Here is a 17,631-nt window from a genome sequence, read left to right on the forward strand (position 1 = left end):
GAGACGACGACCGCCGAGCACCGCCCGAACAGGGAGAGGAGCCACCTTCGGTGGAAGTCGTGGCACCACCACTGCGACTTGTATGCTCTCGTTGGCTGGCCCTCGCTTCATATTCATCACCAAACCCACTGGCTCCAGGTCATCTATAAGTCTTTGCTAGGTAAAGCCCCGCCTTATCTCAGCTCACTGGTCACCATAGCAGCACCCACCCGTAGCACGCGCTCCAGCAGGTATATTTCACTGGTCACCCCCAAAGCCAATTCCCTGTTTGGCCGCCTTTCCTTCCAGTTCTCTGCTGCCAATGGCTGGAACGAACTGCAAAAATCACTGAAGCTGGAGACTCATATCTCCCTCACTAGCTTTAAGCACCAGCAGTCAGAGCAGCTCACAGATCACTGCACCTGTACATAGCCAATCTGTAAATAGCCCATCCAACTACCTCACCATATTGTTATTTATTTTATTTATTTTGCTCCTTTGCACCACAGTACCGCTACTTGCACTCATCTTCTGCACATCAATCACCCCAAACTTTTAATTTGCCAGACTGTATTAATTTCGCCACTATGGCCTATTTATTGCCCCACCCCCCTTATCCTACCTCATTTGCCCACACTGTAAATAGACTTTCTCTATTGTATTATTGACTGTATGTTTGTTTATTCCATGTGTAACTCTGTGTTGTTGTTTGTGTCGCACTGCTTTGCTTTATCTTGGCCAGGTCGCAGTTGTAAATGAGAACTTGTTCTCAACTAGCCTACCTGGTTAAATAATGGTGAAATTAAATACATAAATAAAACGTGGGTTTTGTTATAGCATCCAGATACTGAAACAAAAGTTACAGCTTATATTGAATTGGGACCCTCATTACTTTTGTACAACTCAGTTCCGCAATACCAAAGAGAATACAAATAGCTTATCACACTTCAACCTGTGGTTTTCTGTCAAGCTCTGATTGGCAGGGCTTTCTGTGGCAGCTGGCCCCTGTCTATACCCCAGTCCTACATTGAGCGGTTATTCATTTTCCAAGTAGTCTTTGAAAGAGACTGACTTATGATGGCCTCTTTCAAGCTTGCACTCGTTGTCTTAATTTCTTACCAGACCACAGGTATGCTATACAATTGCACACAGTTTCGGTTAATACTATAACATATTAATATGATGTTATAGTATATTTAATTCAATGTACATTATTGACATATACATTCATGTTTTAATTAAACATGTAATTAAAATATATAATCTTGTTCATGAGACATTTAGAACCACAAATGGAAAAAAGTGTTTATGGAGACACATTTATATAACAGATTTTATTTTTCTTCATATTTGTATCTTTCCACAGCTTTGGCAAGGGTTGTCGGTGGGGAGGGAACACAACACGCCTGGGACAAGCTGAAAGTAAGAACTATTTTTATTTTGAAAACAATGATTCCCCCCTTTAACCCACAAAATATAGGACTACCAGTGTATGCAACATTGTGCTGCATACTAACAACCCCCTGGCAGGATTCAAAAAGCAAAAAAATATAGAGAAAAAATATAGAAATATTATTGTGTTTTACTAAGAGAAAATGACCAGATAATGTGCTCCATAATCAATATCATTACTACAGTATATGAATCAAATAAAGTATAATTATCAATAGTATTATCAATCAGATTAGTTCCCAGGGGTTCCCAAACTTTTTTGGCCCATGATCCCATTTTGATTAATGAATACATTTTTTGTGTTCTCACCAAAGGTGATGTAATCAACGGCCAATGTTTATTTAATATTTTAATTGTGGCTATGGCAGTCTACTACAAATCAGTCTGACAATACTTTTGACAGTATTTCAAGTTGAATGAAGTATGTTTTTTCGCTCAAGTTTTCATGTATCGAATACAAATCTAGATTTCAGTGTGTTTCAATCGCATGTTCAACTCTACTGATTTTTGTCACAAAGATTATTGCGTAGAATAGCAAATGTGCCTACTCTGTGCTTGGCACGTGCGCTCTAGCCAACAACACGCAAATACAGAGCGGGTAGACTGTGCGGGTAGGCTAGTCACATTATGAGATTATTATGGATAACAGCCAGAATATTTGTATTTGTCAAACGGCAGTCAAGCATCGATCATTATGTCACCAAATTAAGACCCTAAATATTTATTGGAAAGGAGCATTAAACTCACCGCCGTGCACTTTCACCACCCTAATCTCAGGTCTCAAACCCTCGACCTTCTAGCCCGAGGTCCGGCGCGCTATCGACTGTACCGCAAAAGCATGCTCGTGCGCCAGAGTCGATTTCCGCGTTTATAAACCCAGGGTCGTTACACTATGTAGTTTAAAGACTGCATGGTTTTCCGAGTAGGCCTAGTAGTGGGAGGACCACACAACATGTCATCGCGTGATTCCAAGTTTACTTCGATATGATGGTTATTATATCAATATTTGCACATAAACTCGTTTCCAACGCCTTTTCTTGAATAATTCATTTTACCGACAGAAAAAATCCCACCATGTCAACTAACAAATGATCTGTTGGCATTTATAAAATTGTACCGAAACGTCCTATTTCCATCACAGCTATCTTGATTTTTTTCTCATACAGTATGACTTTACTTGCATAAAAACAGTAGATGGAAACTTTTCTCCCAGTCTGATTTAGTGCCTGGTCTTGTCTTCTCTGTTCAGTGGGGGTAGGTGCCGTTTAAAATGAGGGAGGATAATTGTATGTTTTATGAGCATGGCCTTATTTCTATCACAGCATATTGGATGACTGTCATTCATATTCCACTCACCCAGCTCAGTGTAACATCGGTAGGTTTATGCTACTACATGATACTCAAAATGTCCCTGTTCCCATCATGAGGTTGCTACAACCTAGCCTATGAATGCAAGTTTATAATGTAGTTGCACAGGTCGAGATTACTGAGTAATCAAGGTGACAGAATTAAGGTGACAGAAACATTCAATACCGTTTTGCACACTCTTGCTTGCATCTAGCTGATCTAGGATGTAATCATTAGTCCAACAGTTGCAAATGAGAGTTTCTATTGGAATAATTCAGGTAAATTTATCCCCGTTTATCCCCGTTTCGTTTGCTTCCATTTAAGAAACGTTTTCAACAGAATTGGTGGAATGAATACACACCTGATCACACGCATTCACAGTTGACTTTCATAGCAACCATATTAAAACAGCATGATCACTTTGCTCCTTGTATATATAATTCCTTCTCGCAACTCTCTACGCGCTCTCCTCCTCTCACTTTTTTCCTTCGCTTGTAGACTTCAGTGCACAACACATCAGCTATCTGTGACCAGGAAAAAAAACCTTCCCAAGTCAAACCTTCATATCATGACTGTTAACCATCATTGTCACCTCATAGTCAACATACACAACATGACCAAAGGTATGTGGACACCTGCTCGTCAAGCATCTCTTTCCAAAATCATGGGCATTAATATGAAGTTGGTCCCCCTTTGCTGCTATAACAGCCTCCACACTTCTGCGAAGGCTTTCCATGAGATGTTGGAAAATTGCTGCAGGGACTTGCTTCCATTCAGCCACAGAACATTAGTGAGGTCGGGCAATGAGGTTGGAATCTGTGCAGTCAAGTTCTTCCACACCGATCTCTACAAACCATTTCTGTATGGACCTCGCTTTGTGCTTGTGGACAATGTCATGCTGAAACAGGAAAGGGCCTTCCCCAAACTGTTGCCACAAAGTTGGTAGCACAGAATCGTCTAGAATGTCATTGTTTGCTGTAGCGTTAAGATTTCCCTTCCCTGGAACTAAGGGGCTTAGACCAAACCTTAAAAAACAGCCCCAGACAATTACTCCTCCTCCACCTAACTTTACAGTTGGCACTATGCATTGGGGCAGGTAGCGTTCTCTTGGCATTCACCAAACCCAGATTTGTCCGTTGGACTGCCAGATGGTGAAGTGTGATTCATCACTCCAGAGAACGAGTTTCCACTGCTCCAGAGTCCAATGGCGGTGAGCTTTACACCACTCCAGGACGTCCTCCGGAAGTTGTCATAATTACTGTGTACGTCTGTGGAAGGGGGTGAGAACCAAGAGCCTCCTAGGTTTTTTATTAAAGTCAATGAACCCAGAGGAGGACAGAAGCCAGCTGTCCTCTGGCTACACCATGGTGCTACCCTATAGAGTGCTGCTGTGGCTACTGTAGACCTTCATTACAAAACATTGTGTTTTAATCAATTATTTGCTGACGTGAATATATTTAGAATCGTTTTATCTAAAAAGGATAACTTTTTAAATGCTTCATTATTTGTATTTGTATGAAATTCACTGAGGAGGATGGTCCTCCCCTTCCTCCTATGAGGAACCTCCGCTGACTCTGTTCTAATGAAGCTTGTGGGCATTGTATAGGGAAACAGAAGACACATACAGTGGGGCAAAAAAGTATTTAGTCAGCCACCAATTGTGCAAGTTCTCACACTTAAAAAGATGAGAGAGGCCTGTAATTTTCATCATAGGTACTGTGCTGACAAACTGCCTGGGAGCTCCTCAGTGGTGAAACTCCTCCTCCTTCAATCAGTGGTGAACCAGGTGGAACAAATCTTCCAGGCAATCAGGGTGTGCCAGCACCTGGCTCTGCTGTTGTCTTTAGACCGCAGTGAAAGGAGCATTTTATAAACCCACAAAGACCAAGGAAACTTCATCTTTTGTGATCAAGGTGACTGTGCAAGTCCAAGCCCTCCACAAAACTGTGAAAGACAGCCGGTAAGCCCCATATTGGCCATGCTTGACTATACTGACTTAAGCAGTGCACTGCTATGATACTCTGGAAAACACAGACTCTTAACTCTTAACTTTGATAGGACTTTTGCAGTGGTATTTATAACTTCAAATGTTGTTTGTGGGGTATAAAGGAAAAGTAAGAAGAGCCAAATTCATTGTTGACAAAGAACTTGTTTGAAATGGTTAAAAGTAATTTAAACTTTGTAGAAATCTTAGTAAACCAAGTTCTTAATTCAGTAACAAATGTATAGTCTAAAATCTTTGCCTAAAAAATGAAAGATTTGTCTGTTTAAAACTACTGATTAGAAAATAAATGTAATTTTTTACTACTAAAAATATTTTGAATGTATTTGGCTAAAATGCAAATTTAGATAAATATACAGATTCTGCTCATTTGATTAAAAATGGTGGGTTTCTATTTTGGGAAACATTTGCTTAAAAGTGGAAACCTTGTGTTTTATGGTAGCAGAAATGTGTTTTCTGGGGTGAATGTGGATAAGTTTGTATTTCATTGGGCTGTCAACTCAAATAGTATTTGTCATCTCTTTTTTGAGGTTTTTCACCTGTTTACTGCCAACCAAAGAATGGTAAATAAAAGACAAACAACTGATTCCATGGCGTGTTTATTGAGTGAAATCCAGTTAAAATCTTCATGTGGAGGGACTGTCCTTTTCAAGTGGGGAATTGCACGAGAAAGAGGTCAACTTGACAGGTACACTTCAACTATGACAGACAAAATGAGAAAAAAAATCCAGAAAATCACATTGTAGGATTTTTTATGAATTTATTTGCAAATTATGGTGGAAAATAAGTATTTGGTCACCTACAAACAAGCAAGATTTCTGGCTCTCACAGACCTGTAACTTCTTCTTTAAGAGGCTCCTCTGTCCTCCACTCGTTACCTGTATTAATGGCACCTGTTTGAACTTGTTATCAGTATAAAAGACACCTGTCCACAACCTCAAACAGTCACACTCCAAACTCCACTATGGCCAAGACCAAAGAGCTGTCAAAGGACACCAGAACAAAATTGTAGACCTGCACCAGGCTGGGAAGACTGAATCTGCAATAGGTAAGCAGCTTGGTTTGAAGAAATCAACTGTGGGAGCAATTATTAGGAAATGGAAGACATACAAGACTACTGATAATCTCCCTCGATCTGGGGCTCCACGCAAGATCTCACCCCGTAGTGTCAAAATGATCACAAGAACGGTGAGCAAAAATCCAGAAGCCCACAGGGGGGACCTAGTGAATGACCTGCAGAGAGCTGGGACCAAAGTAACAAAGCCTACCATCAGTAACACACTACGCCGCCAGGGACTCAAATCCTGCAGTGCCAGACGTGTCCCCCTGCTTAAGCCAGTACATGTCCAGGCCCATCTGAAGTTCGCTAGAGAGCATTTGGATGATCCAGAAGAAGATTGGGAGAATGTCATATGGTCAGATGAAACCAAAATAKAACTTTTTGGTAAAAACTCAACTCGTCGTGTTTGGAGGACAAAGAATGCTGAGTTGCATCCAAAGAACACCATACCTACTGTGAAGCATGGGGGTGGAAACATCATGCTTTGGGGGCTGTTTTTCTGCAAAGGGACCAGGACGACTGATCCGTGTAAAGGAAAGAATGAATGGGGCCATGTATCGTGGGATTTTGAATGAAAACCTCCTTCCATCAGCAAGGGTATTGAAGATGAAACGTGGCTGGGTCTGGAGTGGCCTAGCCAGGCTCCAGATCTCAACCCCATAAATCTTTGGAGGGAGTTGAAAGTCCGTGTTGCCCAGCAACAGCCCCAAAACATCACTGCTCTAGAGGAGATCTGCATGGAGGAATGGGCCAAAATACCAGCAACAGTGTGTGAAAACCTTGTGAAGACTTACAGAAAACGTTTGACCTCTGTCATGGCCAACAAAGGGTATATAACAAAGTATTGAGAAACTTTTGTTATTGACCAAATACTTATTTTCCACCATAATTTGCAAATAAATTCATTTAAAATCCTACAATGTGATTTTCTGGATTTTTTTCTTCTCATTTTGTCTGTCATAGTTGAAGTGCACCCATGATGAAAAATACAGGCCTCTCATCTTTTTAAGTGGGAGAACTTGCACAATTGGTGGCTGACTAAATACTTTTTTGCCCCACTGTACATGTTCTTGAGAATGTTATCTTTCAGTGATGGGGTCATAATATTTAGTGTCTTAATAAGAACCGAGCCAATTTTTTCTTTAAAACAGATTTTCAGTCTATAGACTATAGAAGCAGGTATAAAAGAGAGGAGACATGTTTTGCAACACAAAATAACATTTCATAGAAATCTAGCACTGCTTTTCAGGGAGTACCTTCAGGAATAATGTCAACTTCCACTTATATACTAAGTAGAATAAATGGATGTTTTTGCCTCAGTATCCCGCCACAGCTTTGAGTTGGCATTCTTCTCTTTTCCTCTCCTCCTCTCAGAAAGGGGACAGCTGCCAGGACTGTACCCAAATAATTGAACTCCTTAAAGACCTTATCTCCAACCCGGACATACAGGTGAATGCATCGACAGAACATGCACCCCTGAACCATACATACCATACATTTGAATCATTCATAATAACACCCAGAAACATATAACCATCACATCAGTACTACTTGTATGTGCAAATGATGCTCATTCACCTGGGTCAGTTTTTCTTCCTATTTATGGCTGCAGATAGAGCATTCAGGTTTCTTTTCCGCAAACAATGAAAAACAACAGACACTTTCAGTTCCTGAAATGGTTTTCACCTGTTTTTTCCCACAAACCCTCACTCAACACAAGTGGTACAGTTTGTGTTTCTGTTCTGCGATGCTGTTTTGGAGAGTTAGAAAGCCACTTCCTCTTTTCTATGTAAAAGTAACTATAAAAGCAGTTCACAGTGTATTTCTGACTTCTAAGTTCCCCTTTCCTCTGAGGCTGGTCAGGCACTTCGGTCTGTGTAATCTCACCCCGGAATAGTTAATTCTTCTTAAACACAATCAGTGGCCCAACAAACCAGTGGTATGCAAAAATAAATGTACTTTACTGTAGCTTTTAATACATATTCTAATGTCTTAATGATTGTAAAACACATCATTTACTTAATGTGCCTCAAAATGATTTCAACTGATGCCTCCCACTCCTCCATCCCCAGACTGAGATCAGGGGCGAATTGGAGAAACTATGTGACCTCATGCCAGGCCCTGCGTCCCCCAAACTGTGCCGGGAGCAAGTGGATAAGAACCTCCCCCTGGTCATCACCTTCTTGACCAGCTTCTTCGTAAGTGCTGGTGGGAGGTTGAGAGATCCTGGTTTGTAATTTTTTATATCATTCTGACTGAATGAGCCTGAATTGAGCCTCTCTCCTCTCCCACAGAAACCCACTGAGGTGTGTACCGTGTTGGGACTTTGTGGCTCCCAGTCAGACAGCCAGCAGCAGAGCCTGCTGACCGATCACATTCAAGAGGGTCTGAAGTCAGCCATGAYAATGACAAAGGTGAGACAAAAAGAACAGGACTAATGCACTCTCTCTCTGACCTCTACTCTGTGTCCCGCTGACTGTTTTTGTTTGTCTGTACCTGACTGTTTGTCTGTCTTTATCTTGTTCTCTTTCTCCCTCTGTTTTCTTTCTGTTTTGTCTACCAGGTGCAGTTCTCGCCAGAATGTACCTTCTGCATTTATCTTATCAAGTCACTGGAGAGTATGCTGCCGAAAATAAGGACTGAGGTAAGGCATGCCATAGAAATATAATTAGTGCAGGGATCATCAACTAGATTCAGCCAAGGCATGCACACAGGAACACACACACCCCAGCTGTTGTTCATATCTTTATAATACTGTTATTCAATCGAGGTGTTGCCTGTGTTAGTGTTCTTTCTTTTTTCAATCACTTTGGCACATTTTTCAGATGTAAGTTGTATATTTTCAAAACTCTTAGAACAAAACTCTAAACTGATAACACTTGTAATGCCCCTATCTTATGTTCAGAACATTTGACTGTGTATTCATAGAGGTTAGGGTTAGGGTTAGGGTTCACCCCTGAGTCATTCATGCAAAATTAATGAAATACCATGAGAACATTCAATTTAATCACCAATATATCAGGTAATGACAGGCTCACCATTTAGTCATTTTAACTACCATTTAGTCCAATACCAAAAAATACAAGACACGCATTTCAAAACTGTTCTTTTTGAAGTGCTTAATAGAAAGAATAGTAGATGGTAAATATCATTTTCCATACAGTATTTGACTGTAACTTGCAAAAAAATATATAATTTGTATCCAATGGCAGATTGTGAGCATGTTGAGAAATATGTCTGTCAGTTTTACATTTTATTATTCTTATACAGTAAATAGGTAGGACAAATCATCAGAAATTGGGGTATTGTAAAGGAGTTGGCTACTGTAAAAACGTAGCACGGTGTTGTATGTTATTTCTGCCCCATGCTACATTTTCCAAGATCACCTTTTCTACGGGACTTGTCAAATGATACAGTATCGCCTGTCTATCTGCTTGAAATTCATCAGCTTACAGTGTATCAATGAAATTCAGATAATGAGTGGACTATATTGTTATATATAACGCAGGTCTTTCATCAGATCATTGTACTATCGTTCCAAATGGTAGCACATAGAGTGACTCTTTCCACTTCCTATTGAAGCACAATGGCACATACATACAGTATATGATTTGGTTTACCTTCCATCATAAATTGATGTCAGATTGATACGTTTATGAGGCAAACATATATACATTTACAGTGTTCAGCAGTTATCAAACTATACTGTATATGCTAACTACAAGCACTACATAATTTTGGTTCAGTACTTACCAGTTTTGAACAGTTTGATTAAGTGATTGTCTGATTATTTGTATTGTTAACAACAAATAAGAAAATCTAATCAAAAGTCAAGTGAATGTTGCATTTTGAAAAGCAGATACTTAGGTTGATTATGCATCCAAATTGAAAGAGTGATTTGGTGCAATGAACAAGTGACTTTGTGATAGTCATTTTGATGATTTTTGTGTTTAGTATTGTGAAAATGTAACACATACTTGTGAAAATTGTACCAAAGTGATAAAAAAAAATGTAATACAGTTTTTTACCGTATTATGGTGAAATTGTGGTGAATTTTCAAAACTCTTAGTACAAAACTCCACACTGGTAACACTTGTAAATTACAGTACATTATACTGTTTTCATATTAGGTACACTATCCCATGTGTGATCAAAGGTGTGATCAAATGAAAGAAACATTGTTTAGCAGGCACTAAATTGCATCAAGCCTGTCTTGAGCATTTGGACATAGGTTCTCATCGAAATCAAAGTAAATATCCTTATTGTTCATGCACCTGGGGAATAACCTTTTAGCATTGCAAATCAAAGTCGGATTTAGGTCTGGTGTGAAATCATTGCATGCCTCATCCATGGCCTGAAGGAGGGTGGTACGCTTATGGGATGGCAATCATACATCTTCCACCTGTATTGTAATCATGTATTGTGTTGGTCCTGTACGTGGCTTAGTTCATTAGAACACAGCACTAGCAACACCAGAGTTGTGGGTTTGATTCCCACTGGGGTCACATACCAAAATGTGTAGACTATTGTCACTTTGGATTAAAGTGTCTGCTACGTAAATGACATATATTACAGTACTGGAGGATGCATTTCTTTCTTGTTTTGGACTTTCTGGAATTTGCATATTGCATATTGGTATTGTATTGATATTGTATTACTGCACTGTTAGAGTTACAAATACAAGCATTTCACTACACCTGCTGTAACATCTGCTAATCTGTGGATGCGACCAATAAACTTTGATTTGTTACGTACAGTACATATCTGATCTTGTCAATGTCAGATTTTTTTTATGTACTGTGAAGTAAAATCATCATTATCATCATAGTAGTACATTTGAGTATACAGTAAATCATACTTTTTATGTTTCTACTTTACAGACGTATATTTTAATTATGGAGTTCTCAATCTGTAGTAGACAAAACAGTTTTGTCAAATCTATAGGTTTACCAAATGTTTAAGTGATCATCAATTCAGAGCAGTCGGATTAAGTTATAGTAAAATGTATTTTAACAAAAGAGGAGAGAATCATATCAAAAGTAATGTGAGCATTGCATTGTGAAAAGCAATTATTTTTATATGAACATGTATTGCAATGTGAAATGTATTTCTAGATTAAGTTTGATGAAAGGTGACTGTATGATTTTGTGTGTTGTAATTAGTCATTTGAAAATTAGTTGTAAAAATTGCAGGTATATATATATAATTTTTTTTTTTTGCATGTACATTGATTTTATGCTACACAAATGTAAATACCATGACATTTTTCTAAACTAATCCAATCTGTTAGTAGTTGGATTGATTGCACCCGTTGCTGAGATGGTTGTTCCAGTTTAGATAGTTTAGGTAGTCTACATTTTTTCGAGCTCTACCTTGGCAGTCATTCTAAATGCAGGTTGCAGGTGATTAAAAGTAAAAATTGTTGGATATCCTCAATCTGGCTGGAATTCAATAGGATTTACACATCATTTTGCAAGCCAGCATAATGTGATGTAGCCAGTTTATAAGCTAGTAAACTGTTAAATTCAAATTCCAAAATACACGGTATCAGTGAACACCATAGGACTGTACCTTAGTGTAACATTTTAATGCCACTGGTGTTAGAAACTATCAGTTGGAACACACTAAAAAGTGTTGTCGTCACCCAATATAGCGTTCAATACCTACATCGCTGGTGTTAGGAAATATACATTGTAACACTGTTAAAAGGGCAACACTTTGAAAAGTCTTTCGAAAAATACATTCTGGTGGTTCTCATGTAAACACTTAAAAATCATTCAATTGTACACCCACAGTGTAAACTTACCAATTAGAGTTTTCTGTGCGCTAACGCACACATTTATATTTTAGCAGACATTTGTATCCAAAGCAACTTGCAGGAGCAATTAGGGTTAAGTGCCTTGCTCAAGGTYACATTGACAGATTTTTCATCTAGASAGCTTGGGGATTTCAACCAGCAACTTTTTGGTTACTGTCCTAACACTCTTAACCGCTAGGCTACCTGCCACCCTACATGTGTGTGCATGTACGCACACACAAACAATCCTTTTCCCAATGCCCTGTATCTGTTTCCCGTCCCAGATGGCTGTGATTGATCTGCTGGGGAAGGTGTGTGGTATTCTACCCATGTCCTACAGGAAGCAGTGTGAGAACCTGATAGAGAAGTATGGTAAGATGCTGATGGACATGCTCCTGACCTACGCCACCCCTGAGGTCATATGCACCCTCGTCGAAGCCTGTCATGGCATGGATACGCCTGTCCTGGGTGAGTTCATGACCACTTCATCGTTCATCCCTCCTGCCCTGCTTTGCACCACCACCATATAATCACTTTTCTCTCTATAATTTCCTCTTCTATATTATCCTCTGTTTTGAAATGTCTCTCTTCTTTCCCTCTCTCCTCTCCCTCTTTCTCTCCCTCTCAGAGAGTGCTCCTCTGTCTGACTGTGACTCCTGTCTGACCCTGGCGGTTCTGACTCGTCTACAGCTGGGCTCCAATGCTTCAGAGCCCCAGACCACCTCCTTCCTGGCCTCTGTCTGCCAGCTCCACCCCAAGGCCCTGCCCAAGGTCAGCCCTGCCCCCTGGTCTACATCTCCCCTCATCTCACATAGGAGCCTTATAGATGAGCCTGGGCTCATGTCTTATTTCTCTCTTTTCAGTGTGATGGCTTTACCCAGCGTCATGGCCACCAGCTGAAGGGGGTTCTGGGTAAACCAGAGTCTGCCCTTGATGTGTGTGAGGTATGTCATGTTTAGAGTCACTCGACTACACACTGTAACATAACATGAAAGTCACTAAGGATCTGACCCTTTTTTCAATTTTTGCCTAAAATGACATACCCAGATCTAACTGTCTGTAGCTCAGGACCTGAAGCAAGGATATGCATATTCTTGATACCATTTGAAAGGAAAGACTTTGAAGTTTGTGGAAATGTGAAATTAATGTAGGAGAATATAACACATTAGATCTGGTAAAAGATAATACAAAGAACAAAAATGCGTTTTTTAGTATTTTTTTGTACCATCTTTGAAATGCAAGAGAAAGGCAATAATGTATTATTCCAGCCCAGGCGCTATTTAGATTTTGGCCACTAGTTGGCAGCAGTGTATGTGCAAAGTTTTAGACTGATCCAATGAACCATTGCATATCTGTTCAAAATGTTGTATCAAGACTGCCCAAATGGGCCTAATTGGTTTATTAATACATTTTCAAGTTCCTAATTGTGCACTCTCCTCAAACAATAGCATGGTATTATTTCATTGTAATAGCTATTGTGAATTGGACAGTGCAGTTAGATTAACAGGAATTTAAGTTTTCTGCCCATATCAGATATGTCTATATCCTGGGAATTTCTTTTGTTACTTACATTAGYCTACGTTAGCTCAACCGTCCCGCGGGGGGACACCGATCCCTTAGAGGTTAAATTCACATTTCTATGGGGTGGGGATGTACTTTAAGTTTGTTTGTTTCTCAGAGAGTGGGCCTGTGTGGGGGAGTGATAGAGGCAGGAGAACAGGGAGGGGACCCATGCACTCTGGGCCCCAGCTACAGTTGCAGAGACCTCAAGACTGCCCTGGAATGCGGGGTAAGGCCACTGAACGCACCAACAAAGTTTTATTTTATTTTACCTTTATTTTATCAGGGAGTCCCATTGAGACTAATGTCTCAAGACTAAGGGAGCCTTGCATCACACAATCACACAAGAAATTACACAATAGGAAATACATAAAAGGATAGTACACATTTCGTAACAGAACAAAGGTGTTTAAATCTTTGCATGCAATTTGTCTTATATAGATGATGTCAATCTGCCAGAAGTTTGCGTGGAAGTAAGAACCTCTGCCCAGCACCTACTCTCAAAGTGGACGGTAAGTTGACTCTTGATGTACATACAGCGCCTATAAAAAGTATTCACCCGCCTTGGATTTTTTCACATTTGGTGCTTTACAAAGTGGGATTGAAATGGATTTAACTATGATATTTTGCCATTGATCTACAAAAAATACTCCATAATGTCAAAGTGAAAAAAAATCCTGTACATCTTTACAAATGTATGCAAATTAAATAACTAAAATACAGTTGTTGCATAAGTATTCATCCCCTTTGTTTTGGCAAGCCTACATTAGTTCAGGAGTACAAATTGGCCTAACAAATCACATGATATAATAGGGGTTGACACAACTTTTGAATGACAACCCACTGGACACACACACTGGTTTAATATTGTTGTTTCAACGTAATTTGTCAACATATTGTGACGTAGAATCAACATGGAAATACATTGGATTTGAAAAGGGTCATCAACCAGTAAGGGAGAGGGGTAAAGTGAGGGAAAGGGTTAGTTAAGCCACCCCTTGTTTCTAAGAAACCATACACAAAATGTATCTTTTGAACAAATATTTAGGAAGAGATCATCTTTTCATACAGTATTATCATTCATTCATGGTTGAATGGATCTTTGGAAGTTTAGAAGTAGTTAGTGATATTAATAATACACTTTTACCTTTGGATATTTATTTTTTATGAAGGACGGTGGGTTGATCTACAAGTTAGTAATATGTTGGATTTATGTCTCCATCTCAACCAAAATTCTAAGTTGAAGAATAGGACTAAATCAAATAAAACTATATTTGAAGTGCATTTAAGTTGGATTTTATTTAGTGCTTTTCATTAACTGAGAGACAAACTGGATATTGAATTGTGAACATTGAATTGTGAACACAACCACATATCAACATTTRAAGGAGATGTGTCTTCTGCTTGGATAGTGTATACATACAGTACCAGTCAAAAGGACACATCTACTCATTCAAGGGTTTTTCTTTATTTTTACTATTTTCAACTTTGTACTTTGAAATAACACATGGAATCATGTAGTAACCCAAAAAGTGTTTAAAAAAATCCAAATATATTTTATATTCTTCAAAGTAGCCACCCTTTGCGTTGATGACAGCTTTGCACACTCTTGGCATTCAAACATACCATTTTACCATCAACATTGAAACATGGTCAAATAATACATGTCTAATCAAATATGAAATTCAACATACACTGAACAAAAATATCAACGCAACATGCAACCATTTCTAAGACTTTACTGAGTTACAGTGCATATAAGGAAATCAGTCAATTTAAATTAATTAATTAGGCCCTAATCTATGAATTTCACATGACTGGGAATACAGATATGCATCTGTTGGTCACAGATACCTTAAAAGTTACGGGCGTGGATCAGACAACCAGTCAGTATCTGGTGTGACCACCATTTACCTCATACAGCGCGACACATCTCCTTCACATAGAGTTGATCAGGCTGTTGATTGTGACCTGTGGAATGTTGTCCCACTCCTCTTCAATGGCTGTGCGAAGAAGCTGGACATTGGCAGGAACTGGAACACGCTGTAGTACACGTCGATCCAGAGCATCCAAAACATGCTCAATGGGTAACGTGGAAGAACTAGGACATTTTCAGCTTCTAGGACATGTGTACAGATTCTTGCGAAATGGAGCTGTGCATTATCATGCTGAAACATGAAGTGATGGAGGTGGATGAATGGCACGACAATGGGCCTCAGGATCTCGTCACAGTGTCTCTGTGTATTAAATCGCCATCGATAAAATGCAATTATGTTTGTTGTCCATAGTTTATGCCTGCCCATACCATAACCCCACCGCCACCATGGGGCTTTCTGTTCACAACGTTGACATTAGCAAACCGCTCGCCCACAACGCCATGCACGTGGTCTGCGTTTGTGCACATTTTAGAGTGGCCTTTTATTGTCCCCTGCACAAGGTGCACCTGTGTAATGATCATGCTGTTTAATCAGATTCTTGATATGCCACACCTGTCAGGTGGATGGATTATCTTGGCAAAGGAGAAATGTTCACTAACAGGGATAGAAACAAATGTGTGCAAAAAAATGCTTTTAATACGTATGGAAAGTTTCTGGGATCTTCAATTTCAGCTCGTTTATATTTTTGTTATGTGTTTGTGTAAATCGCTGACAAAATATTATTATTTTTTATTTCACCTTTATTCAACTAGGTAGGCTAGTTGAGAACAAGTTCTCATTATTACAATTAAATCCATTTTAATCCCACATTTTAACACACAGGGCCGGTTTAATGCAGGGGCTTACAGGAGCCCGCTCTCAATGTTCAAAATACACCAGAGAGCATAATGTAGCCACATTTCTTTATTTTGGCAGTTACAGGTATGCCTTACAATTTGGGCAGCATGCTCGCCAAATATAGAACAGTTTGTTGCATTGTGGCCATAGACACATTTTCCATAGAAGGGTTTTGAAGCCTCTTACGGCTGTTAATTTGCCTTTTGCTAATTTAAAAATACAATCACAGGAAAAACATAGTTTGGAAAGCAAATGCCTACTGCTGAAAAGAGAAGAATAATCTGTATGTAGATTTTTTTGGTTTGAGGGAACAGTATCACTGTTTTTCAAAGTAGTTTATCTTGAGATATGCTATTGCCACGAACAGCGCATCGGCCATCACCGGTGAGTACTAGGCTTCTTCTTCATCATTGGGTGAGTCAGTGTGCCACTTATTTAGTAGCCAACTGTAGCCTATAATATACTGTACWTTTAACCTGGTCAGTCTGTCATGGAAAGAGCAGGTGTTGGTAATGTTTTGTATACTCAGTGTATTTCCTCCTAATATTGTAGGCTACATTGAATCTGTGTGTCGCTTCATTGGCCACAAAGCCAGATTGTTTTTATTGATAAGTTTGTMACTGTCAGAGTAGCCACTCTCACAGTAATTTGCTTGGCATTAAAAGAGATTCTGCTAATGTTATGTARAATTGCATGAAAAGGCACATTTTCCAGACCCTGCAAAAATAAATGTGGAAATCTACTCAACTGTAGCCTATGCTTTATTACAAAGGGCCTTTTTCTTCAAGGGTACATTTAATCACACAACATTTTGCATTTTTATGCACAGATTGGGCTTACAAAACACTAGGATGTGTCAGGAAGGGGGGGGGGGGTTATAAAAAACAAAGACATGATTTATTAAACTGACCATAGTAACACAAATATGAATAAATCTTATGATAGGCAAGCTATTTAGGTTTCAGATGAACTGGTTGTCACACACACAAATGACTCGGGTTGTAAATAAATGTTGTGCCCACTCTTTTCAGATTGATAATCCAAGACTTTGAGAGCCTGAGGCCTTCGCTACAATGGAAGATCCCAAAGCTTTCAACATCAAATTACAAATATTCTATTTACTGTGTCAATATTTTTCTATATGATAACACTTTTCACACATGAACATTGCACTGAATATTTTGCCAATGGATATGATTTTATAAAACTCTTCTGTACTTTTACTTGCAGGCAGCACAACAGTCAGTATGAATAAATCAATGCATTCCTGCGAGCTAGGGATTAAGAGAACATGATAAAGACATTGAAACTTTTTAGAGACCTTACATTAGCAGTAAAGGTGGTCTACAAAGCTAAATGTACTAAGAAAATGGTCAGATTACCTTGTGATTTTAGCTTTACATGTGACCTCAATCCTCATATGAATATTAGTTGTGTTCTTCATGCTCTTTCTTTTATGGTTACTGACATTATCAAAATCAAATCACATCATAAATAAAAYTTTTCCCATTGACTGACCCTTTCATGGAAATAATTTCTACAAACAGGAGCAATTGTATTGAAATTCCAAACAGTGTACATTAAATTGTGTCCTCATTAGGGACATGATAATCTACCTCTCCCAATTAATGTATTTGTTTCAGTACCCATGGAGGTTAGT

At 39.1% G+C, this 17,631-nt stretch overlaps 1 protein-coding gene across 2 annotated transcripts; it reads left to right on the top strand.

The window, feature by feature from the left end:
- Nucleotides 1-1,007: 1,007 nt before the first annotated feature.
- LOC111964115 (prosaposin) lies at nt 1,008-17,484 on the top strand. 2 transcript variants are annotated; one of them, XM_023987841.2, is made up of 12 exons: nt 1,008-1,108; nt 1,346-1,401; nt 7,215-7,289; nt 7,913-8,038; nt 8,135-8,254; nt 8,404-8,484; nt 11,922-12,105; nt 12,266-12,408; nt 12,501-12,581; nt 13,316-13,426; nt 13,639-13,709; nt 17,003-17,484. In XM_023987841.2, exons 1-11 carry the CDS (start codon nt 1,054-1,056, stop codon nt 13,672-13,674), a joined length of 1,068 nt encoding a protein of 355 aa, XP_023843609.1. In that variant the 5' UTR covers nt 1,008-1,053; the 3' UTR covers nt 13,675-13,709; nt 17,003-17,484. The 2 variants fall into 2 exon arrangements, with proteins under 2 accessions (XP_023843609.1, XP_023843610.1); XM_023987842.2 differs by lacking the exon at nt 7,215-7,289.
- The last annotated feature ends 147 nt before the right edge of the window (nt 17,485-17,631 follow it).

Source organism: Salvelinus sp. IW2-2015, linkage group LG5, assembly GCF_002910315.2.
Source record: "Salvelinus sp. IW2-2015 linkage group LG5, ASM291031v2, whole genome shotgun sequence".
Taxonomy (NCBI): Eukaryota; Metazoa; Chordata; class Actinopteri; order Salmoniformes; family Salmonidae; genus Salvelinus; species Salvelinus sp. IW2-2015.